This window comes from Euphorbia lathyris, chromosome 9, assembly GCF_963576675.1.
Source record: "Euphorbia lathyris chromosome 9, ddEupLath1.1, whole genome shotgun sequence".
In the NCBI taxonomy this organism is placed as follows: Eukaryota; Viridiplantae; Streptophyta; class Magnoliopsida; order Malpighiales; family Euphorbiaceae; genus Euphorbia; species Euphorbia lathyris.
In genome coordinates, this window is record NC_088918.1 from 9,679,019 (window position 1) to 9,705,675 (window position 26,657).

General features: G+C 37.4%; 1 protein-coding gene and 1 pseudogene across 4 annotated transcripts; one reads left to right on the plus strand and one right to left on the minus strand.

Annotated features, from left to right (window-relative positions):
- Nucleotides 1-3,672: 3,672 nt before the first annotated feature.
- LOC136206785 (L-type lectin-domain containing receptor kinase IX.1-like) lies at nucleotides 3,673-7,252 on the minus strand (annotated as a pseudogene).
- Nucleotides 7,253-8,927: 1,675 nt separating this feature from the next.
- Nucleotides 8,928-13,703, plus strand: LOC136206865 (L-type lectin-domain containing receptor kinase IX.1-like). 4 transcript variants are annotated; one of them, XR_010676462.1, is made up of 3 exons: nucleotides 8,928-10,871; nucleotides 11,758-12,646; nucleotides 12,868-13,703. XR_010676462.1 is itself a non-coding variant. In XM_065998065.1 (2 exons), the coding sequence occupies exons 1-2, from the start codon at nucleotides 8,943-8,945 to the stop codon at nucleotides 12,874-12,876; spliced, it is 1,938 nt and encodes a 645-aa protein (XP_065854137.1). In that variant the 5' UTR covers nucleotides 8,928-8,942; the 3' UTR covers nucleotides 12,877-13,690. The 4 variants fall into 4 exon arrangements, 3 of the variants coding, with proteins under 3 accessions (XP_065854137.1, XP_065854136.1, XP_065854135.1); XM_065998065.1 differs by lacking the exon at nucleotides 11,758-12,646 and having other exon boundaries at nucleotides 12,868-13,690; XM_065998064.1 differs by lacking the exons at nucleotides 11,758-12,646; nucleotides 12,868-13,703 and adding an exon at nucleotides 11,576-11,605.
- Nucleotides 13,704-26,657: the final 12,954 nt, after the last annotated feature.

Sequence of the window (26,657 nt, forward strand, 5' to 3'; positions counted from 1 at the left end):
AAAATAGATTGCCTCTAATTAACCAACACAAAATCAAAGAAAATGGAGATAGATGAAATTAATCGATCGATGGAAGCCGTATGAATTCTTGTCCACGAACTAGGGGAGTCGAATTCTCTTTCTCTCTCTTACTTGTAATTTCGAAAATCACAAAGGGGTAGGGTAAGAGCTTGGGTCGAAATTCATGCATAGAGGGGGTATATATAATCACTTGTATCTAAACCCTAGTTAGATAGGAATAGGTTACTTAATAGGAATTCAATTCGGAAAAGGATTCCCAATTATTATCTCATTATATATCTAATATATCTAGGATAATAATAAATAACCTAATTGGATAATAATAGGAGTATATTAATCTAATTAAAACTCCTAACTTAATTATCTTTTAATTAATTTAATTCACATTCCTAATCAAATTAGGATTAATGGAATTAAAATAATTCCTTATTTATTACATACAAATTTCGGCCCCCTCTAATTAAATGGGCCTTACTGGGCTCAATTGGGCTTTCATCTATTAATGACATCCATCTCTCTTTTGGTTCCAAGTCTTATGTGTGATCCATTAGGTTCTTACTACTTCTAGCCATATGCAACTATTAAATTAATTTCTTCAAGAATTATATTTAATCATTGCATAACGGAATGATGTACTGAGTATGTTATTGGCAAGTCTGTAATCATTCCCCCAGAGTCCGTTAAGAAGACAGGTTGATTCTGTCGTTAACCCTTCCGTATTAGTTACAATATAATTCGATCCTTTATCAACTACATCCTTGAACTGAATCTTATGACTATGGGTGATGTCAAGTCACATATAGCGAGACGTTCGTTTTACTTGTATAGGCCGAGTCAACTCAAAATAGATAGGTTAAGTGAAATCTGTATTTCTTACTCTTAAGCTATCACCTTGCAAGGATTTAGAATCGAGTCTTCCACAAGCGATCCTTGGATGTATCTCTCATTAATCGGGAGTGATAAATGCTCAATCCAATGTATAACTACCCTGACATTACCTCTTGTGACACCCAACCTTTGCCGTTCACACCCAGAGTCATCTCTGTTAAGGATCGTGGGACAGCAGGATCAAAGTCTCACATTCAGTAATTCAGGATGACCAATTAACATTCCTTTGAGTCTGAGGATTAGTTATACCTATTAATACCAATGAGATGAACAGGTGACAAGGATGAATCTACCCATCCTGTTATCTCAAATCGGATCCCCAATCCTAATGAACGACGTTTCATCGGATCTATGTAACTGTCCATATATCTATATATATGAATCTTGTGAGATCAGCTTTCTGTCGGACAGAAGACATTGTTACATACAAGTCTCAACAGTGATATATCAATCCTAAACATATCACTTGACTTGGGGTGGTTTTAAGTTTATTAGTTTATTATAAAGTTTTGTCTCACTTCATGCTTGTATGAACACTTTATAATCACTTTAAACAAACTTACGGATTTCCTTTTATTAGACTTTATTTAGTGCTTAAAAGGGATTGCCTTTATATAGTTATAAAACATATATCTCATTAAAACAAATGATATAAAGAACAATTCATTTACATTAAGTTTGTATCCTGCAACAATTGTCTATAGGACACTAAACCCCAACAACTTGAGGTGTCCCGTTGGAGGGAAACGGCTTGATGTCGTTGTCACTCAGTACACGCTCAGTACCGTTGGCCAATCAGATTCTTGCATCTTCTGTCTTCGGTCAGCTTTTGGTCAGACAGACAGAATGTTTCGCCGTTAATGGGAAAGTCTTCTAGACAGCTTTCTGTGTCTTCTGAACTTTACCAAAAGTGGAAATACTTTGTCTCAAAGTTGTTCCTTGCTCAGCTGCTGTCTTGTACTCTTTGTCGTCCAACTCAGCAGCTTCGTTCCGAAGTAGATGAAGAAAGTCTTCCAGATCCTTCTTCATGCTGAGCTGCGTTTTGTTCATAACGACAGCGTTTTGCTTACGCGGGCCGAGTGGTTTTGATCTGTTTGACTTGGGCTTTTGACTTTACTTTGGGCCTTTAGCCTTTAAGTCATTATGTCTTATAAACAATTTAACTCAACATTGAACAAACACATTAGTATGATAAATCAAAGCATTTAAACTTAATGTGTTTAGAATATTTTAATCATATACTTAAATAATTTTGTCAAATCAAAATCATGTGGAAAGGTGTTTCAACAAGACTAACCTCATTATTCTTTTCAGAAACTGGTGAAAGGTCAGCCTGAGAATAATCCTGATGATCATCTTTGGAATCAAACAAAGGGTTGACCGTCTCCACATTATTGTGAACATGCTCATCAGGCTCTAAGTCTGGCATTACCAACTCAGTTTGCACATCAATAGAATCAGGGTCATGAATCTCTTCCACAAGTAGAGCCCCAAACCTTGAACCAGAGCAAACCTCCAAAGGAGGGCCAGGAACAGCACAAACCTTTGGGCTAGGCATCTCCTTCACTCCACTATCCTTCTGAGGCAGACTCTGATTACTATTAATATCAGGAGGAAGATTGTGGATCATTGGAGCACGCGTCCTCCTTCTCCCAGAACGCTTAGCAACCATCCAAGGACCAAAATTTTTCTCATCCCCCTAGATCCCCTCTTCCCTAACCAAACTGGCCTCTGCGACAACCTCGCATTCCTTCTTTTTCCTAGGGCAACCTTCATAATTGTGCCCAAACATCCCACATTCATAACATATGTTATGGATACCTTCATACTCAATGAAGTAGATTGTATTTTGAAGACAGAATTTAGACAAGAGGGGGTTTGCTAGGTCAATATCTATACAGACCCTAGCAAACTTGCCTCTTTCAGCTCCAATTGTAGTTTTGTCCACATGATGTACTTTCCCCACAAGCCCTGTAATCTTTTTAAGGAAGATTTCATTATAATACTCTATTGGGAGACCTGGGAATCTTATCCAAGTCAGAATCCTGTTAACTGAGCTATCCCTTGGATTAAAATTAGGTACCCAAGGCCTAATAGCAAGAACATGGTTAGATATAATATATGGTCCCCCATTAATAACTGTTTCATAATCCTCGGCCTGTGTAAATTTAATTATATAGTAATCATTTTCCAAGTCAGTTATACTTATTTTTCCTTTCCTTGCCCACTGGGCACGAATTCTCTGTGCAAAATAGTTAAAACCAATTTTTTTCCCTAGGACTGTCACGATTAAAGATAATTTCCATTTGGATCGAAGGGAACGTTTATCCGTAGACGATAAACGGATAATAGGACACAGCGGGTCTTGTTGCTCATCAACCTCAACATCTGAGTTTGAAAGAAACTGCTCCCATTCCTCATCCGACATCCCTCCAATGGTGGAATCCTCTTCCTCTACAATCCTCATAACAATATCCTTCCATGAAAATTTAAGGTTCCCTGTATATAAGGATTTATTAACAGCCTCTGCAGGAATTACCGTTGCCTCGCATGAACCGCCAGACGGCTCAATCCTGCCCTTCACATCAGATCTGGCCTCTCCGCCAGTCTCCACCCCTCCCGTTGTCGGCTTCACCGAGATCGCCTCCCTTGCTTTGCCCTCAATGCCGTTGGACAAGCCCGCAATACACAATCCTTCCGGCGTTGACATAGCAGCCAGAACAGAAGCCAGGACAACAGCCGGAACCGCCGAGCCCGTCCTCCTTACCATGCCGCCCCCATCGCCTCCCTCCATAGGACCACCAAACCAAGTCGCAGCCACCATTCCGCCGATCCCGTCCTCCTTCTGGACGCCCAGCCGGACCGACGCCTCCCACACCCCATCGCGGCCCGCTCCCCTACCTCTGACCGACCCTCCCTAGCCATCGTCGGACCTCCACCAGAGCGGGATCTCTCCCTCCGCCGTTCGTATGCCTTGTCGCTGGCCCTCGGTCTTTCTTTCATAACCTAGCAGAGCACTTTCTACTAATTAAAGTTTATTAATATTAAGAAAATAAAATAATTTGTTTGTGATATTATTTAAATATAAAACAAAAATAGAAAAATTCATATTAAATAATATTTTAATTATTTAATTTATACTATATATACATAACTCTAAGGGGGCGTTTGGTGCACACAATGGTAACAGAACAGAATCGAGAAAGCGAAACAAGGAGAAATGAATGGAATGACCATGGATTCCTTTCTCTGTTTGTTTCAGTTCCACAAAAGGAATGATATACCCATGATTCCCTTTGCGGCTGTTTGGTTCAAATGATGTAATAAACTAAAGTTGTGTTTTTAACCATAATTTCTATACATATATGTGTCTATGTTAATAAATTAATCACATGTAAAATGAAAATCAATTTATTCAACCATTAAAATCAAAAGACGATGAAACTGAAGAAACTGAAATAAAATAAATCAAATAGTATTTTTCGTTACAAAGCAATTACGTGATTTGCAAAATTATCATTTTTTTATTGACTTTGCCAAATTTGACCGATAACGACCTCAAGACAGGATAACTTACAATCATGCCCACTGAAGTTTACGTATTTTTACTGTATGACCACTAAACTTCAAAATATAACATAAATCACTCATCTTTATAATTTATAACATTGTAGATACTAAACTTTAATTAACGCCTTAAAATGACCATAGACGACTTCAAATTGGAAGCGTCCAAGAATTAAAGTTGTTTAGACCCACATTTATCATGGAACCATGATTTTTATTTTTCAAATTCACCAATTCAAGAACTTTCTCTCCCTAGACGTTAACTTTCTATATCCTAACCCAAAAACACCTAAATTTTCTATATCCTAATAAAAAAACACTTAAATTATTTCAAACTGAAAAGGTTTAAGAATGGTAGAAAATGTAAAGTTGAGTGAATTTTATATTAGGCTTAATACATTACCAGCTCCCTGAACTTGTTCAAAATAGTAGATTGACTCCTTTAACTTTGCAAGTGTCTCACCAGCTCCCTAAACATTTTTATTTTGTATCATCAGGTCCCTAAACTTGTCCATAAAAGTAGATTAGCTCCCTAAACATTGCAAGTGTCTCACCAACTCCCTAAACTTGCTTCTTCTGTAACAATTAAATACAAAAACACCTAAATTTTCTATATCCTAGTAAAAAACCTAAATTATCTCAAAATGAAAAGGTTGAAGAAATGTAGAGGAAATGTAGAAAGTGTAAAGTTAGTGAATTTTATATTAGGTTTTGAAGTTTAGTGTACGGTGTCCTTTTGTAACCATGAAAAGTTCAATAGAGATGGATGTAATTTACATCCACAATATAGGCAAATGGGTAATTCAAGCAACATCTACACAGAAGATACCTGAAATTGTGAGAGATTTGAAGTAGAAGCAGGAGATGTTAAATCATGAGTATCAATTGGGAGGTGAGGTAGAGAGGCTTCAAAGCGAAGAGCTTTAGCTACTTGTCCAGAATTGAGTCTTTCCTTAGGTTTTGGGTGACTACACCATAAACCCACCTTCAACAAGCATTCCATTTCTTCCCTGTTGAAGTTTTTGCTTAATTGTTCATCAGCTGCATCTATTACATTCCCTGCCAAGTAAAGCTCCCAAACCCATTTCACCAATGGAATCTGAAATTGATCTCCTCCACCTCCATGCTTAACACTCCTTCTACCACATGCAATTTCTAGGGCTACTATCCCAAAACTATACATGTCTGCTTCCTTAGTAGCCTTACCTTCATATGCCCCATATTCTGGGGCAATATAACCCCATGTACCTACTACTCCTGTTGTTTGAGTCCTGAATTGTGGATCAACAAGCTTTGAAACCCCAAAATCACCAAGCTTAACACCAAAATCAATGTCTAGAAACACATTAGATGGTTTGATATCTCTGTGAAGAACACATTGTTCTGCTTCTTCGTGAAGATAGTGAATTGCTGAAGACAAACCTATGGCTATTCTGTAACGCACCTGCCATGGAAGAGCTCTCTTTTCGCCGAATAGATGAGTGTCAAGGCTTCCATTAGGCATGAAATCATAAACTAGTAACAAGCTCTCTCGTTCATGACACCAGCCAATGAATTGAACTAGATTTCTATGTATCAAACGGCTTATTACCTTAACTTCATTGATGAAGATTTTCTCAGAATTCATGGAGATTTTCTTCACAGCAACTAGGCGAGAAATGTCACTCAAAGTTCCTCTATAAACATGTCCAGATCCTCCTTTGCCTAGCCTCATATGATCTGCAAAGTTCTGCGTTGCCATCTCTAATTCTTCCAAACTGAATCTTTTAGGAAAAGTTCCTCTTTCGAGATCTCTGCTCACTAACGCATAACTTCCATGGCCGTTTCTTAACAACTTCGTTCTTCTTTTCCGAATCAGAAAATAACCTGCAAGTATCAAAAGAGACAAACCTGCTACTCCAATGAGTACTAGAGTTTTCTTCTTCTTCACATTTTTGCTTCCAATTTCATTGATGGAATCCAAATCAGAATCGAATCCCCACGAGTGAATAGCCAAATTTTTCTCATAGAATGGACCTGAAGCAGCAGAAAATCCAACCCTAACCCAATCGGGAAGCACTTTCTTCAGATCAATGATGTACGACACTTTATAAACACGATCGGCGTCATAACTGCAAAACACACTAAGATTTTTGGCAGTGGAATTATAAGATATCCAAACATGACCTTCCTTGCCGCTAGTTGACCTAAAATCCCAATTAACATACGCAGATGAAGAAATGGAGCCATTGTTGATCCCAATATGAGTAAACGGTGGATCAAATGAATTTAAAGAAGTATCAAACTCAACGACAACGATCGGATTCCGACGAGTAGTGGAATTAAATAAACCAAGACCACGACCAGCTGAGTTAGGTGGAATTGGATAGGAAACGGGAACAAGAAAGAAAGCGAAGCCACCGCTAAGCTTTGAATGGTGATGGAAAAATTGGTAACGAAATTGGAAATCTTACCAGTTGAAGAGTCGTAGAGATGAAACGGTTTATAATAAGAAATGGTTGCTGAAGGAATAAGGCGAATGGCTCCATTAGAAATGGTTGCATCGCCTTCGTAAATAATTTCAGTGGTTTCTGGTGTGAAATTTGGTATATTGAAAGAAAATGGAGTGACAAAATCAGGGAAAAGGAAGATGAACATCAAAACAAGGATCGACACTGCTTTCTCGTACTCCATTTTAGCAAATCCAAAGGAAATTAAGTCTGATTGAATTGAATTGGGATAATTGCACAAGGAAGGAAGGAAGCACCAAAAGTCAACTAGTCAAAGCACAAATTGTATCCTCTCATATTTAGCATGATTAAATAATTAAATAATAGAAGTCAAAATTTAAAGAAGGCTTAACACATTATTTACGTTCAACTCGTTGGCTCCCGAAACTTTTAAAATGTATGAATACCTCCTCAATTTGTATAAAATGGTTAAATAACTCATTTAATTTATGTAAAATATAATCAATTAATCATTTGGTTACAAAAAAAAAGTAAATTACATGCGGAAGATGTATTGTACACACCTTAGAAAAGTAAAACGATTAAAGTCGGAATATTAGAGAAGATAAATTTTACAGTTGAGCAAATAAAAACTTTCTTTTTAATATGTTTTAATCCATTTTCTAAATTATATAATAACATTTTAAAGTGCGTCCAATAAATCTTTCACATACAACTTATTTGCAGCCATGCAGTGGCGGAATCAGGACCCCGAATGACCGGGGGTTCAAACATTTTTTTTGCCTCCAACGCATTAAAACTGTAAAAATGTTATCATTTTTTTTAGAAACTAGCATTGAACTAATAGAAAATTAAACATGTTTTTTTTTAATGGTAAAGACATAATAAAAATGAATATTAAATATGTCTACTTTTTTTAATGGTAAAGACATATTAAAAATGAATTTAAAAGTGTCAAAATAAAGAGTCCATTTAAATTAATTCATAGTGGTAACATTTTTTATAATTATTGAAAAATAAAATAAAAAATTTTTTAAAAAAAATGAGATTGAAGGGAGTCGAACATAAACCTCTCAAAATAGAAGTAAGCATCATTAACCATCTCATCTATCTTTAAACATTGAAATAATACTACATAGAGGCAATATAATTCTCTCCAAAATATTACGAGGCACCATTACTAAAAAAAAAAAATTTCTCAATTCTCCGACCTCCTGTCGGGGCTCGAGCCCCCCCGGTTCCGCCTCTGCAGCCATGTGATTAATTAATTACATTTTATACCGATTGAGGGGCTATCTGAATATTTTATATAAATTAAGGGGATATCAAGATATTTTGAAAGTTTAAGATATCAAACTTTTTGAACAAGTTCAGAGGTCCATGATATATTCAGCCTTTAAAGAAACACAAATGGAGAAACTTCAGGTACGGATAAGACTAATCATGTCAAGACTTGTCAAGACTCAATTCTTGCATGCGCTCTGAGTAACTTTCTTTAGAGAATTGTCTTGTTTTTGAAGTAGTTTTTTTTTTGGTAATATGTTTTAATTTATTTTATGAATTATGTAATAAAATTTTAAGACACGTGCAACATATCTTCCGTATTTGACTTATTTATTTTTACAATCGAAAGATTAATTGGTTACATTTTACACAAGTTAATGAAGCTAATTAAATATTTTATACAAATTTAAAGGATTATTAAGACACTTTAAAAATATTAGATTAACAATCGAGTTATTCAAGACAAGTTCAAATGACAAATGATGCATTAAGCGTTAGAAAAAAAACAAAAGTTAATCAATCGGTTGTTTAAAGATTACAAAATAAAAAATAGCAATATTATTTGAAAATTTCAAATACTTTTCTTATCAATCTCTAATGGAGATCTCTCGTGAGATCTTAAAATTTGATACTTTAATAGTCAAAAAGTCAACTTATACTGCCATAACAAAGTCAGAAAGTCAACCCTTGATTTCAACACATAACAGTTTTAAATACTTAAAAATAAAATACATGGACAATAAAATACCAAATGCTAAAATGTTGTTGGTGGTGATCGTTGTTTTAATCTTCTTGTTTGGTTTTCCCGGTTTTAGTCATCCGCTTAGCTTCAACTATCCGGATTTTCCACCGGAGACGACAGATATCCTTTTCGAAGGAGATGCTACCGCCGATAATGGAGCTATTCGCCTAATCCCTAGATCAAGCTATTCGCAGTATCGTGTTGGTAAAGCTTCTTATGCGAAGCCCTTCCATCTCTATGACTCTTCCACTGGTACCACTTCCAATTTCGTTACCTCCTTCAGTTTCCGCATTGATGATCTTGATCTTAAACTTAGTGATGGCTTTACTTTTTTTCTTTCTTCTGTTTCCTACCCAATTCCGCCCAATTCTGCCGGTGCCTATCTAGGTCTATTTAATTCCACAGCTCATCAAAATCAGATCATTGTAGTTGAGTTTGATACAATTTCTAATTCATTTGATCCGCCGTTTAGTCATATTGGGATCAACAACGGCTCGATTACTTCATCGGCCTATGTTAATTGGGATCTTAGCTCAACTACCGGCAAAGAAGGTCATGTTTGGATTTCTTACAATGCTACTACCAAAAATCTTAGTGTGTTTTGTAGTTACGACTCCGATCGTGTTTATAAGGGATATTCTAATGTTTCTTACAGAATTGATCTCAAGGAAGTTCTTCCTGAGTGGGTTAGGGTTGGATTTTCAGCTGCTTCAGGTCCGAACTTTGAGAAAAACTTTGGTATTAACACTTGGCGATTCGATTCTGATTTGGACTTCGTAGAAGAAACTGGAAGCAGCAGAAATGAAAACAGGAAAACTAAAAGTCTAATTGGAGCAGCTGGGTTGTTGTTTCTTTTGATTGTTGCAGGAGGATTTGGTTATTTTCTGGCAAGGAAAAGAAGCAAGAGTGCGTTGAGAAACAGTTATATGTTGGTGAATATGGATCTTGAAAGACGTTCTTCACCGATAAGATTTACTTTGGAAGAACTAGAGATAGCAACAAATGATTTTGCAGATCATATGAAGCTAGGCCAGGGAGCATCTGGACATGTTTATAAAGGAACCTTGAGTGACATCTGCCGCCTAGTTGCTGTCAAGAAAATCTCATCCACGGAATATGTCAATTCTGAGAAACTCTTCATCAATGAAATCAAGGTAATAAGCCGTTTGATGCATAGAAATCTAGTTCAATTCATTGGATGGTGTCATGAGCGAGAGAGCTTGTTACTAGTTTATGATTTCATGCCTAATGGTAGCCTCGATACTCATCTATTCGGCAAAAGGAGAGCTCTTCCATGGCAGGTGCGTTACAGAATAGCCATAGGTTTGGCTTCAGCACTTCACTATCTTCATGAAGAAGCAGAGCAATGTGTCCTTCACAGAGATATCAAACCAGCTAATGTACTTCTAGACACTGATTTTAGTGTTAAACTTGGTGATTTTGGGGTTTCAAAGCTTGTTGATACACAATTCAGGACTCGGACAACAACAACAACAGGAGTAGTAGGTACATGGGGTTATATTGCTCCGGAATATGCATATGACGGAAAGGCTACCAAAGAATCAGACATGTATAGTTTCGGCATAGTAGCCCTCGAAATTGCATGCGGAAGGAGGACTATTAAGGATGGAGAATTTCATATTCCATTAGTAAAATGGGTTTGGGAGCTTTACTTGGCAGGGAATGTAATTGATGCAGCTGATGAACAACTAAGCAGAAACTTCAACAGGGAAGAAATGGAATGCTTGTTGAAGGTGGGTTTATGGTGTAGTCATCCAAAAGCTAAGGAAAGACTCAAATCGGGACAAGTAGCCAAAGCTCTTCGCTTTGAAGCCTCTCTACCTGAGCTCCCAATTGATACTCATGATTCAATATGTCCTGCTGCTACTTCAAATCTCTCACAATTTGATTTCATGGAGGTACCATCTATAACTACAAGCATAGAAGCTGGTCGCTAACAACTTAAATGACTTGTTTAAATTTTCTCAAGTGTTTATATTTTTCTATTAAGTACTTGTTTGGATAGTAATTGAGGATAATTTAAATTAGGTAGCCTTGTTTTAAGTGAGGGTATGAGGATGAATTTTGGATAGTTTTCTTTACACCCAAATTGGAGATAAACATGGTAAATATGTAGTATTTGTATTGAGACTTTAAGTATTGTATACATCATTTGTCTAATTTTAATTTTTGAGATTTGTATCAATGGAATGAGTAAATTAAATAGAACTCCGATATATTTAGAGACATGGAACATCATAAACATAACTACATCAACATATACAACTAGCAATTAGAATTGACCGTCAAATTTTAATATGACAATACGATTTATAGAGACAAATCATTAGACAAAAAAAAAAACCATTTTTGTGTCAAACATAAAATATATATATCGCAGAACAGGATAAACGCTTAATACATCATGAGGCCTTGTAATTGATATTAAATTGGTCTCTTGAACTTTGGAGATGTCTCAAACTTCTTACAATGACATAGCGACCCTCGTTACAAATTGTTACCCCTAAAATTGTTACAAATTGTTGAGTCATCTTTACTTGAAGTATATTTTTTGGACAAAATGAAATTTAGGTACCAAAATGTGAATCATGGTAAATTTCAGGTATCATCAGTGTAATTTACTCATCAAACTCGCATCGACCGACCATTAACCGGTAAAATATACTAAATTATCCGGTCATTGTTACTTCAAGTATTTTTTGGACAAAACGTAATCTAGGTACCAAAGTGTGAACTAGGATAAAGTTCAGGTATTTTGAACACTTCATATGTGATGTTGTGCAGAGCTGAAAAATACGAGAAGGCATTCGATAGGTTTGTGAAACTTGACCAGTATTTCGTACCTGATTTGGTGGATGGCGTATCTAGCTCTGCCCATTGGTCTGTTGTTCGGAGATTGAAAGTCTTTTTGAGACCATTTTATAACGTTATGTTGAGCATTTCTAGGTCTTCTTATGTCACATTCAATAACTTTTGGGTTGATATTAGTGATCTTTATGCAACATTTTTGGAGTGGAAAAATGGTAACGATTTGAAGTTGCAAAATGTTGCTAATAAAATGAAATTGAGGCTTGATGAGTACTTGGGAGGCTATGAAAAGATGAACAAAATTGTTTACATTGCTTCAGTTCTCGATCCTCGTTCGAAACTCGAGGTTTTGGAATATGCTTTCAGTCGAATTTACGGGGAAGAGAAAGGGAGTGTTCTGTTTAAAGATGTGAAGGAAGCATTGTTTGAGATGTTTAATGAGTACAAGAAGAGTATGCTTGAAATTAAGGTTGTTGAGCAATCAAATGAGGTGTTGAATAGGAATTTCTTCATGGTTTCATACAAGAAGCAAGATAAAAAAAATCCGAGCTCGAGTCGTATCTAGATGAGCCAACACAAGATGATACTGATGATTTCGATATTTTAGAATGGTGGAAATGCAATTCGGGTAAATTTCCTGTACTTGCACGTATGGCTAGAGATATCTTGGCAATTCCTAAGTCTATTGTGCGTCCGGACTTGGCATTCAATACAAACTGGAGCGTTCTTAACAAGTATAGAGGTAGTCTAGATTGCGAGATTTTACAAGCTTTGGTATGTGCTCAAGATTGGCTTCGAACCTGGCCTTTTAAAAGTCAAGTGGATATTGTGAAAGAAGATGATGAGGATGAAATGTATGATGAGGGTATGTTAACGAACTCTTCGGTATTGATAGATTTGTTTATATGCATGTTTTTCTGATGTTTATGTCCTATGTTGCACGGATACTGAGAAACAGGAACTGAAATGGACACGGATGCGGATACAAAACGTAGAAATGCTACTAAAGATGAGTGTTCGTGCAACATAATATAGTCTCGTTTGGTTTGTTCATTGACATTCTTTTCATTTATTTTGAATTTTCAGAATTGTTAGCTGAATCTGGTGAACTTGGCCCGAGTTGGGGAGAAGGGAGTGACAGCGATTGACATTTTGTCCGGATTGTCTGATTGTCCCCTTGAACTTTGGGGATGTTTCGTTAGCCCCTAAGTCGACATGGAAGAATAATAAGAGATTTGGTCAAGGTAAAACGAATCACTTTGAGTAAGTATTAGTACATCATTGTAACAATTTCAGGGGACCAATAGTCAATTTAAGCAAGTTTAGGGGGTTAATCGGTCATTGTATGCAAGTTCAGAGCTCATGATTATATTTTTAAAGTTCAAAGTTCAAGTGGCTAATTGGATAATCCAGACAAGTATAATATTAAGTCTTTATCATGCTACGTGATTTATACATTTTATTACGGCTCGAACTAGAGGGTGAGCCTTGGCGCAACAGTAAACATTGTTATCGTGTGACCGAGAGGTTACGGGTTTGAGTCTTAGGAGCGGCCTCTTGTCAAAAAATTGGTAAGGGAAGGCTTGCCCCCAATACATCCTTGTGGTGGGACCCCTCCCCGAAGCCTGCTCCTTTTATTACGGCTCGAACTGTTGTTTTCACGGGCATTTTCAGGTGAAGGAATGTGAAGCTCTTTCCCTCATTGCTCCTATTTCTTGGGTGGCGGATCAAGGTTACCATCCGGTGATGTTTGAGACTAATCCCTTTTATTGTGGATGTTATTCACTCTCGAGAAGCGGATCGATAGGAGTTAGGAGATATTATTCATTAGTGCCGTACCCTTGTATCCCGGTTTGAACTTTACTCAGTCCATTTTGTTAGGCGATAAGCTAACGAGTTGCTCAATCTTCTCGTTTCAATTCTTTTCATGTGATCTTTAATTCTTTCCCTGAGTTATTTTGTCTACTTCGTTAAAAAATTGTCCAGTTGAGACTCTTTAATATAAATTGCTTTAAAAAAAGTAATGATTTGGTCTGGAATGGATTGCGTTAAGGTAGAAGATCTGAGCAAGGAACGCCTTAAAGAATGACGATTGGTATGAATGCATTATATCTCACATCAGAAATGAAGAAATGGTGGATGTGACTTATTAGTAAAGTGTATTTTTAATACATATAGACGCGTTTTAAAATCATAAAATCTAAGGTGTTGGATTTGGATCAACAAAAATAATATTTTCATGGTATTGAATTATTCTGTAACAAAAAAATGAATATTACAAAATCACCATTGATTAATATTAGTTATTCTCCGTTGGTTTTAAGAATTGAGTCTTTATATTATTTTATTTTATTTTATTGGGTATTTAAATTCATCATTGTATGAAAGTTTTATGACATTATTGCTCAGATATGATGGTTTTAATTTCCATTCTAAAATTCTAATAAAATCTATATTTAAATATAACTGATCAATTTCATTTGGTCACTTAGAGATCCATGTGAACGTTACTTTATTTAATAAAACTTGATCCCTAGAACTTTGGAAATATCTAATTAACTCTCTATACTTATTTATAATGATCTATTGGCTCATTGCTTAGTTACAACTTATAACTTACAAGTTACAATGATCTATTAGCCTCCTCAATTTATTTAAATTAATAGACGTTTTAACTAGCCTGAATCTTTCTTTGTTCTTTCATGTGATAAAACATTTTAAGTGCAGGATAAACCGTTTCAATACGTCTGATCACGTTTAGATAATCTATGTTCTTCCATGTAGATTTAGGAGGCAATAAGACATTTTAAACAAGTTTACAGGTTAACGAAACATCTTCAAAGTTCAATGAGTTGATTAGATAATCTAAATAAGTACAAAGATACCTTATATATCAAGCGCAAGATAAACCGTTTTATTAGATAATCTTTGTTCTTCCACATGGATTTAGGGGCCAATAAAACATTTTAAGCAGGTCAGTGAAACATTTTTAAAGTTCAATGAGTTGATTAGATAATTTGGATAAGTACAGAGATATCTTATATTAAGTGCAAGTTAAACCGTTTTAATACGCCTAATCATGATTAAATAATCTTTGATCTTCCACATGGATTTAAGGGGCAGTAAAAAAACATTGTTAAGCAAGTCCAGTGAAACATTTTCAAAGTTCAACTTAGATAATCTGGATAAGTACAGAGATATCTTTATATTAAGTGCAGGTTAAACCGTTTTAATACGCCTGATCACGATTAGATAATCGTTGTTCTTCCACATGGATTTAGGGGGGCAATAAAACATTTTAAGCAAGTTTACTGAACCATCTTCAAAATTCAACGAGTTGATAAGATAATCTGGATAAGTACAGAGATACCCCTATATATTAAGTGCATGATAAACTGTTTTAATATACCTAATCATGATTAGATAATATATGTTATTCCATGTAGATTTAAGAGACCAATAGAACATTTTAACCAAATTTAACCATCTTCATCAGCGGCTGGGAGCTCCTGCAATTCACACCGAAACGAAGGTCTCTTACACTCTTAATGGCCACGACATGGTTCTTTTATTGCAAGGAGACCAGAAACTAGGATCATTGTCTAAGATATGATATGATTATACTAAATTAAGAAAGTACTTTGGAAAGAGAGAAGGATTTAGAAAGCCATAACTTTTATTACACAAAGAGTATTTTACAATGGAAGCAAAGGATGATCTTACAAATGAGCTAAGGCTTCCTTATATAGGAAAAACCTTAGGAACAAGACAAAATAAAAAGATAAGAATAACATCTTATCTTATCTTACACACCATTATCTTTTTGAAAGATAAGATAAGAATCTTACCTTTCTTACACACCACACCATTATCTTTAAGAAAGATAAGAATCTTATCTTTCTTATTACACATCACATCACACTAGATTATTATTACAAGAAAAATACAAACTTGATATTTAAACCACAACTTTCTGGACAAGTGGCACTTATGTCTTCTGGATATTTTCATATGTAATGACTAGGAGAGAGATTGAAGTTCTTCCAGTCTTCATCATCCGAATCAATGTCGCCATACAGAGATTCGTACCATGGTCCTTTCCTTACTCGTGGGTCCGGATAAGGGTCTTGGGAATCTTGGAAGTAATGAGGTGGAACTTGAGGTTCTTGAGTTGGCACTTGAGTTGCTTGGGGTGGCATTTGAGGTGGCACTTGAGTTGCTTGAGGTGGCACTTGAGGTGGCACTTGAGTTGCTTGAGGTGGCACTTGAGGTGGTCTTGATCTGGAAGAAGATGCTTGTCCTGGTTCTGGTTGTTGTTGTGAAGCCATAAATGGAGTCCGATTTGACACTAAGTGAATGTTGACTGGCTTGGCAGGGTACAGTGTTGTACTAAGAATTTGGTTAGTATTGAGATCATAACCATTAAGGCAACAAAGATAATTTTTGAGTGCCATTTTTTCATTGCCTTTGGTTTCCTGTATTGGAGTTAAGAAAGTATTCCACTCATAAGCTTCATTTTGAGTCCAAAATTTCCCTTGTATGTCTTGAAAGTATGGCCTGTGGATGATAAAGACTGCACTGGTTGATAAATGGGACGTTGCACTATCCCAGAGCTTGAGTCTTTCAATTATTTTCTGGAGTTCCTTTCGCCACCACGAAAGGGGGGCATACCAGTCCATTAAAGTCCATAATAGAGAATCACATTGCTGTTCTTCATGGAGGTGATGAAACATTTCCAAGACTGGTATTTCAATGGCAATGGAATAGAGAACCGTTAAGCACCAAATGCACCATAATTCGGAAGAGAGGAGATCTTGTGTGGGTTTCAGACGGAAAAGGATAAGGAAAGGGCAATCTTGGTAAAATTCATCAGGTTTAGGGAGGTTCCTTGCAGTGAGGAAGTCTTTGAAGTGAACAAACAGGTGGGTTTTGGCATAGCACTGAATTTCAAAAATATTTTTGAAATTAGTTCTAGGAGGAAAGGGGCGAATGGCTACAGGATTCTTAGGAGTAGAGGATGCCATGAAGATGAAAGGTAGGGAGGCTATAGAGGTAATAAGTGAAGGTTGTGGTCTGGAAAGCAAGTCTGGGATGAGGTTCTGATGTCCTTTTATATGCTCCACATGGAAGTCATATTTTGCAAACCAGTCCTTAAGTCTCAATAATTGTTGGCTAGGGAGAGACTTATTTTTGAATTCAAGGATTTTCGGAAAAGATGAATTATCCATTCTGACAGTGAAATGATGGCCGATGAGATGGAATTCAAATTTCTTTATACCATTTTTTACCGCAAGAATCTCTTTGATCGTGGTGTGATAATGTTGCTCTGCAGCTTTGAATTGTCCACTAGCATGTCCACAGTAATGAGAAGTTCCATCAACTTCTTCAATAAGCAATGCACCCCAATGTTCATCACTAGCATCTGTTTGTAAAACACGCTTTCCAGTGCCAGGTATCTTTAATGCTGGAGGATTTTGAGCCACAACTTTAAGTTGCTGAACAGCTTTAGTTTGGACATGACTCCACGGTGGTGCATTCTTTTTCAGCATTTTTGATAATTGGCTAGTGTGCTCAGAGACATGAGGGATGAATTCCCGGATGTAATTGATGATTCCCAAGAATTGCTGAATTTGCTTTACAGAAAGATTCTCATCAGGGAATTTCAATAATTCTTGAGAAATGTGGGGTCCAGGCTGATATTGGCCATCATGGAATCTCATGCCTAAAAACTCCACTGAGTCCTGTCCAATAATGCTCTTCTTTTCAGAAAGCATTATGCCATGCTGGTCTACAATGTGCTGGAATTGGGCCAAAAGACTATTATGGGCCTGGACGTCTTTTGAGAAGAGTAAGATATCATCAATATAGATAAGAGCACTATGAAGGATGGGCTCAAAAATCTTAATCATGGCCTTTTGGAACAGAGATGGGGCTGTTTTCAGCCCAAAAGGCATAACTCTCCATTGATATTGTGCTGTAGGAATGCAAAATGCTGTCTTGTAACGATCTTCTGGATGAATCCCAAGCTGCCAAAAACCTGCTTTGAGATCAAATTTTGAAAAGATATGGGCTTCATTGAGATGGACAAATAAGGAATTAATCCTTGGAAGGGGGAATTTGTCATCTCTTAGAAATCCATTGAGGGGCTTGTAGTCAATCACAAGCCTTTTCTTTGCACGAACTATTTCTGACCGCTTCTCGACATAAAATGCTTGACAAGCCCAAGGAGATGTGGTTGGCTCTATCAAGCCTTGTTGCAACAATTGAGCACATTCTTCTTTTGCCAGGAGAAGGTCAGCAGGTGTCATGCCCGGATGCGTTGCCTTTGTAGGATTGACATCTTCATTAAGCTTGAAAGGCAATTTGATGAAGAAATCTTTATTTTTCCAAAGTGGTGAGGGATGCGAGAATTGCGAGTGGGAATCAGCACATGACTTCAAGAGAAGTTTTGTAATTTGTTGAAAATCTGGTGAGACTTCAGCTAGGGAGTACATCTTAGGGACGCACGTGTACAATTTTAATTGTCGTTTGAAACGAATCCCTTCAGGAAGAATTTGTAACCCTTTAGCTTTCTGGTAGACATCAAAACCAACTAAGATGTCTTTGTCTGGAAGTGCCGATCCAAGGACTTTGACCCAAATGATACAGTTAGGGAAAAACTGAATCCCAATGGGTTTTTTGGATCTGAGTGTAGTGGAAAATACCTTGCCATCTGCAGCCTTGAAATACTCATAGTGGGTTTCCCATGAGGTATTAGGCAAAATTGATGGATTAACCATCGTCTTTTGAGCCCCAGTATCCATAAGACCAATAACAGAAATGGGTCTGTCATATTTGGACGACAATAGATGAATATTTACCAGGGGATAAGTGGGAGTAAGACTCTCTGATGAGCATGATTGTAGGGAATAGATGGGAAGCAAATCATCAGAAACTGGAAAATCATCATCAGAATCTTCTGAAGAAGAAGAATCTGTATAATCTTCAAGGGCGAAGATGGTTTCTGGTGTTGCTTCATCTTGCTCTGAGTACAAGGATTCAACATCTGCATCTTCAAGACTGTAGGAAAGTTGTTGGACCAATTTTTGAGCCTTTTGTGGCTGATTTGGACATTTACGAGCGTAATGCCCCTTTTGACCACAAATGTAACACCGATCAGTCCGCTTATTCCTGTTGGTCTTTTTCTTGAAAAACTTGAATCGTTTCTGCCGTCTGGACCCTTGATATGAATTAGGGAATTTAGAGAGTCTAGAGAGCTTCCTGTAGTGTTTCTTCTTTGAGGGACGACAGTCACATTTGCTATCCTTGCACTTGATATGTAGGTAAGATTTGTTGCAAAATTTCTGAGCAAGATTTCTTTGGGACATGATATTGCTGAAGAGGCGTTGTTGCTCACACAATTTCTCTAGAGCAAGAAGAGTGAATTGGTGAATTTCCCCAATGCTGATGTCGGCGAAATTTCTACCTGTAGCTGTGATGAGACGTTGTAACTCTGGTTGGAGTTCGGTTGGTAGAGAGGCAATGTAAGTGTACCGAAGATTCGGATCATTATACCCATTTAGCATGTAGTACCTCTTCACCATTCTTTGATAATGAAAGTCTAGATCTTTTTTCTTCAAAGAGCAGCATTTCATATCAAAGAATTCTTGTTTCATCTGGTTGTGATATTTTTTAGGATCGCCGATGAACTGTTGATGGATCTCTCCCAGAGCATGACTAGCAGTTGGAAGATTGAGAAAGGCGGCCATCTTGTATGGTCCAAGACTTTGGTACCATTCTCGAAGCGTGCCTGTAAACCGGGAGACAAATTCAGTTAGCACTTCCTTCATGGTGACATCTTGTTTAGTCATTTGCAAATCTATCCATGCTGCCATTTCATGGAGATGGTCTCGCCATCGATGAGGAGGGAGATGATCAAATGTGAACCAAGGACCAGATGTTGGCTTGGTAGTTTTAGGTTCTTCATAGAACATAAAATCTTCATCAGCTTGTTCTTCAACTGTGGGTTCTGTCACACCAGGGGTTGGTGCAGAAGAATGTTGTTCATCAGCCATGAGTATCTGAGTAATATCAGTAATATCAGCATCAGGTTCTGAAGGAAGATCTTCAGATGTTCCTTCTGAGGAGTCTGTAGAATACTCCGGGACAGTGGTGAGATGGTTAATCATGGAAGCCATATTGGAAAACATAGGTTGTTTGTCTTTTGAGGGCCTGTGATGTTTTGGCTTCGGAGAATCTTCTTCAAATGAGCCGGAAGAAGATAAAACTTTTGTGGGTGGAGCTTGAAGTTGTTCATGGATCATCTGAAAAGGAGTATATGTTTGTGCTGGAGGTGGAAAAGGTGAAAAATGATGAGGGGATCTGGAAAAGGGATCCACAAATTCTGGAGGAGAAGTTGAAGGTTGAGATTGAACCTTTGCCAAGTCTGCTTCTACTTGAGCTAACTGATCTTTTAACCTCCTAATCTCAGCTTCTTTCTGGTTGAATTCTTGACCAAATCTTCGCTGAGAGATCAAAGTTCGAAGATTGTTGTCAACCTTTTGGATCTGCTGTGTCAGATCTTTCTGCGTTTTGAGTGCAAACTCTGTCAAAGAATCAACCTTTTGGGACATGTGTTTCTGGGAGGAAACCATATGCTCAAGCTTGTGATCAATCTTTTGAAGATAATTATTCTGGGCTATGGCATTGTCAGTCTGCCAGTTTAGCACAGACTCAAAGGGTTTAGGTTCTTCAAGATGGCCAGTGTGGGTAACAGTATGGGAAGGTATGTAAGGAAAGGATACTGTTTTAGACTGGGTGTTGGTTTGTTTTGTCAAAGGTGGGAAATCTTCTGGGGTAAAACTGGTGTTCATCATGCATGGTTGTACAAGAGGTGGTAGTTCTGGAGAATTAACAGGTGGAGAAGGATGACACCGTCTTTTTAATTTTGCAAGAAATTCAAGCTCCCTTTTGTAGATTGCAAGAGGCTTTAGATAAGCTGGGGTGACCTTAAATTGAGGGTCTGGAGTGATATCTTTTCTGGGATGGATACCGATCCAAGGTGCATCATCATCATCAGGCTTTGTCGGAGCTCTGGTTGAGGACGAGCGACATGCTCCTTTCTTGGATGGCTTTGTTGTTTTCTTGTGCGAGTAATTATCGCAAGAATCATCATCAGAATCAAGATCTTCTACACATGTGCACGATGGATCACACATCCCACTACCGGGAACATCCCAGATGAAATGACCATATATGTGTGAAACATAGGTGTGTCGACCATCAGGCCCAAAACTATGGATGGGAATTTTCTTTTCTCTCGGAAAAGAGGCCGGAGAGATCATCATGGCTTGGTGAAAGGAGTGCCTTGGGGGCTGAAAAACTGTTTTTACCAGTCCATCTTCCCTGTTTTGAAAGGATGAAGAAGTGGTTTGGACGGGCTGAGAAATCTGGTGCAATTTCTCATATGCAGTGAGCCATTCAAGAGGCATCAACTGAGTAAGCTCTTCCCTGGAGATCTGGCGAGGGATTTGTACAATTGTTGGATTATCATCTTCCTCCGCAATTAAAAACAAGGCTTCAGATGAAGTACTCTGGGTTGGCATGTCAAGTGCATGATTCTGGAGCCGATAAATGAGTTGGTGGTGAATTGTTGCTGCAACAGCTGTTGAGATTTGTTCAGCACCAATTAGCTGTACTTGAATCTTAAAGGTGGAAGGAAGGTTTGGGTCGTGTAATGAAAGGTTGAAGTTTGGAAAAAATGTTAGAACAATACCACCAGCATTGAGTGTTTTTAAAACTGTGCCGATGACAGCATGTTCAAACTTAAGAAATCTAGTATCCAACAGGCTTACTCGTGCTGTGACTGGAAGACCCTTCCTACCATGAAGAGTCAAAATAATACGTACTGCCCCAAGGTGGAAATGGGAGTATCCTTCTTGCCTCCATTTGGATATGAAAGAAGTAGGAATCTCCAAGGTTACATATTGTTCTGCACTGGTAGCCTTTAGAGAACATTGGTCCATTTTGGAAGTTTGGACATATTCTTTAGCATACGGTCGTCTGGTGGAGATCAAAGATCGGATACTGCGTGTGATAGAAGAATCACGCCTATAAATGTTGTAGGGATTGATCAAGGGTAAGTTGGTTGAGTGGATTTGAGCATCTTCTGGAACATAAGAGTATTCCACAAGATTTTCAATTTTTGAGGTTTTGGTTTGTCGAAAGGATGATGGGATAGAAAGAGAAGAAGAAAGTTGGATGGGATTAGAATTAGAAGTTGAAGGTAATTCCATGATTGAATGATCTTTCCTCTGTACTCCTTAATTTAATCAATCATACCTCTACCTTATGGCTCTGATACCAGCCGCTGTTTTAATAGGCCTAATCATGATTAGATCATCTTTGTTCTTCCACGTGGATTTAGGGAGCCAATAAAACATCTTAAGCAAGTTTAAAGAAATATCATCAAAGTTCAATGAATTGATTAGATAATCCGAACAAGTGCAGGATAAACCGTTTTAATACGCCTAATCATGATAAGGTTGCAAATCATTAAAATCCTAAGTTAAGAAATACCATAGAAATTCTTACAATTCATGAAATCTTCAACTAATTATCAGATCTACTAGCTATAGTCATACTTAAACTTGGCAGGTTTTGCCTATTGGTACTTGATCTTTCAAAATAACCTATCACACACTTATAGTTGGCTCATTCAGACCTTCTACACACGAAATAGTCGATCTGTCATTTTTAACAAATGAGATGGCATGTGCGTGTGCGTTTGTTCTGTATGCTTTATAACGGTGAAAAAATTAGACTTCTATAACATTAATTGGCCTTCTTTTATAAAAAAAAAATATATCTGATTTTTTACCATTATAAGTCCGACAGAACAACTTTTCTTACTTTTTTCTTTTCTTTTCTGTAACACGCACATGGCGCTTTATTTGTCAAAGATGACAGATCAACAATTTTGTATGCAGGAGGTCCGAATAAGTCAACTATAGGGATGTGATAGGCTATTTTGAAAGTTCAGGTCCCAATAGGTAAAACTTACGAAATTTAAGAGTATAAACATGCATTAAACCAAATACAAAAACAAGTTCATACCAACAAAATGTCAATCGCTGTCGGTGTCACTCTCTCCACGTTCACCTATCAATCCTGAAAATTCAAAGAAAACGAAAAAAAAATGTCAATGAAGATTGGAAACCGATATAAACTATGTCGCACGGACAGCATTTCTGCGTTCCGTATCCACATCCGTGTCCGTTTCACCTCCCGTTTCTAAGTGTCCGTGCAATATAGGATATAAATAACAGAAAAACATACATATAAACAAATCTATCAATACCGAAAGCTCGTTAACATACCCTCATCATACATTTCATCCTCGTCAAATTCTTTCACAATATCCATTTGACTTTTCGGAAGCCCCGTTCGAAGCCAATCTTGAGCACATACCAAAGCTTTTAACCTTTCGAAATCCATATCACCTCTACGCTCCTCAAGAACGCCTCCACCGGTGTTGAATGTGAAGTCCATATCATCTCTAGGCCCGTCAATAACGCCTCCACCGGTGCTGAATGCTATGTCCGGACGCACAGTAGACTTAGGAATTGCCAAAATATCTCTAGCCATACGCGCAAGTACAGGAAATTTACCGGAATTGCATTTCCACCATTCTAAAATATCGAAATCATCTGTATCATCTTGTGTTGGCTCATCTAGATACAACTCGAGCTCCGATTTTTTATCTAATCTTCGCTTCTTGTACGAAACCATGAAGAAATTCTTATAAACAATATCTTCATTTGAAGCTGAATTTGATTTCTCAACAACATTAAGCTGAAGTTGAAGCATCTTCTTGTATTCATTAAACATCTCAAACAATGCTTCCTTCACATCTTTAAACAGAACACTTCCTTTCTCTTCCCCGTAAATTCGACCGAAAGCAAACTCCAAAACCTCGACGAGGATCGAGAATTGAAGCAATGTAAACAATTTTGTTCATCTTTTCATAGCCTCCAAAGTACTCATCAAGCTTCAATTTCATTTTATTAGCAACATTTTGCAACTTCAAATCGTTACCATTTTTCCACTCCAAAAATGTTGCGTAAAGATCACTAATATCCACCCAAAAGTTATTGGATGTAACATTTGAAGAACAAGAAACGTTCACCATAATGTTATAAAATGGTCTCAAAACAACAGTCAATTTCCGAACAACGAACCAATCCGCAGAGCTAAGCAAGCCACCCTCGATCGCGAGTTTGAAATTCGTGTCGAGTTTCTCATACCTATCGAACGCCTTCTCGTATTTTTCAGCTCGGCACAACATCACATATGTAGTGTTCCACACATCGATGATATCTAAATACAATCTATCTATGCTTTCAATTTTTTCATCCTCAACGCACTTCTTGAATTTCTTTAGCTTCTCGGGATTATATGTAACGTATATAACTGTATCCCTCACCCGATTCAGTAGTAAACTCACTTCCTCTAAAGCTGCAACAGCAACTGAGTTTATTATCTGAGCAATGCACTTCATTTGAAGGTACTTGCAGTCTAGAAAACCGTTTCCTCTCTCGATTAACTTATCTTTCAAGTGGACAATGGCGTTGTCATTTGAACTAGCCTTGTCCATTGTAACGGTGAACACCTTGTTAATCCGCCACTCGAGCAAACATGTTTCGATTTCCGTACTGATTTCCTCACCGTCGCAAAGAGGATTTCCAAGAAAGTACAAAATCTTTCTATGCAACTTCCAATCTTCATCAATGAAGTGAGCTGTGATACCCAAGTAGGTTAGCCCTTGCTCTGAAGTCCAAGTATCAGTGGTTAAACAAACACTTTGACAATTTGTTTCCATAAATTTCTGCAATTTTAACTTCTCATCCAAATACATCTGGTAGCAATATTTTGAAAGTGCGAGTGAGGATGGAAGTTCAATCTTAGGATTCAATAGAGAAATTAACGCGATAAAAGAATTCCTTTCGACCATTTCAAATGGAAGTCCACTGTCAACTACGAAAATTGCAAGACTCTTTCTGAAGTTTTCGAAATAAGCATCCTCACTATCTCCTGTTCCTGAAACTAAGGAGAGTGTATGTTACAGGGACGATAATTTTAATAGCGTTAAATGCATTGTCTGTCTCAAAATGGTTACTCAACTTCAATTTGTCTCAATAAAATCATTCAATTTTGAATTTTATCTCAATTAAGTCACTCCGAGGACTTCAAGACAAAAAGACACAGAAAAAATGACGTGGTTTCAACATTAGCACTAGTCAACTTTCACCGTTGACCGAAACAATACATGAGTGTCACCTACATAGCTGACCAAAATGACACGTGGCTGCCACCTAGCTGACACGTGTACACGTGTCGTTTCGATCAGCTAGGTGGCAAACACGTGTTATCTAGGTGACATCCACGTATTGTTTCAGTCAACGGTGAAAATTGACTAGCCCTGATGTTGAAGCCACGTCATTTTTCTTGTGTCTTTTTGCTTTGAAGTCGCCAGAGTGACTTAATTGAGACAAAATTCAAAGTTGAATGATTTTATTGAGACAGATTGAGGTTGAGTAACCATTTTGAGACAAGCATGAAAGCTCGATGACCAACGATGCATTTAACGCTATTTGTAAAAGATATAGGATGTACTGAATATGTGATTAGCATTGATTCACTTCTGAAAATACATTACATCATAGGAAAAGAGTTTACAAATTCTCTAAATTACATAAACGTGACCCGAAAACAAGTTTCCAGAGAGTTTAAGTTCCGAAACGAATATGGAAACATGAAACGCTATAAAATCAAAGTTTCCGCCCAACATAGGAAAGTAGTATCTACACTTACCTTCTTTGCAATTGGCTTCATCTTCAGCACTTGGGATTGCTGGAATTTTGAAATCTTTTTCTTGCTGTAAATGTGACATCTGAAAACCAAATATGCAAAATGCACATCATGATTCATATATACAGAGGAAAAAAATTCGTATTAAGATATTAGTGACTCCTTCAATTTGGCTATAAAAGTCGACTCCTTAAACTTATTTAAAATAACCTATTGGACCACCAAACTTGCTTAAAGTAGGCTATAGACTCTCTGAAATTGCTTCATAGACAGAGTTTGGGAGGCTAGGCCAAAAAGCTCACTACTTGTCCATACACTTTAGCTTCGAACTTTAAGAATGACCAATTAACTCCCTAAACTTGTTTAAAATGACTTAATGAATCATCGAACTTGCTTAAAGTAGCCTATTGATCCTCTGAAATTGCTTCGTATATACAGAAGAAAAAAATCGGACTAATATATTAGCAACCCCTTCAGTTTGGCGATTAGCTTCGAACTTTAAGAATTACCGATTAACTTCTTAAAGGACAACTGAACTTGCTTTAAATAGCCTATTGACCCTCTGAAATTGCTTCTAGCACCAATAGGCCCTTAAAATTGCTTAAAGTGATAAACGCTTCATCTGTTTCAACTTGTCCAATTCTACTCTTAATCTATTGGTCCTCTAAAATTGTTTCTAGTAACATATCGACCCCCTTGAAATTGTTTAAAGTGATGATGAGGACATCTCCTTGAAAAAAAAAAAGGTCAAGCATGAAGGAGGACTCACACAGCATGTCATCTTAGCCACACGATGTGTGAGCAGGCTAGATGGAGGGGAAATTCAGAGGGGAAGAACCACACGATGTGTCAGACCTTCACACATCGCGTGGCTGACTTGCTAGAACTCCAGGAAGTTTTGAACAAATTCACACGACATGTGACCTACTTCACACACCGTGTGAAACATATCGATGGCAGTCTATATAATTGCGAGAAGGATTCTCACACGCCGAGTTGAAGCCCCAAGCCCGTGTGACTGGCCTAAA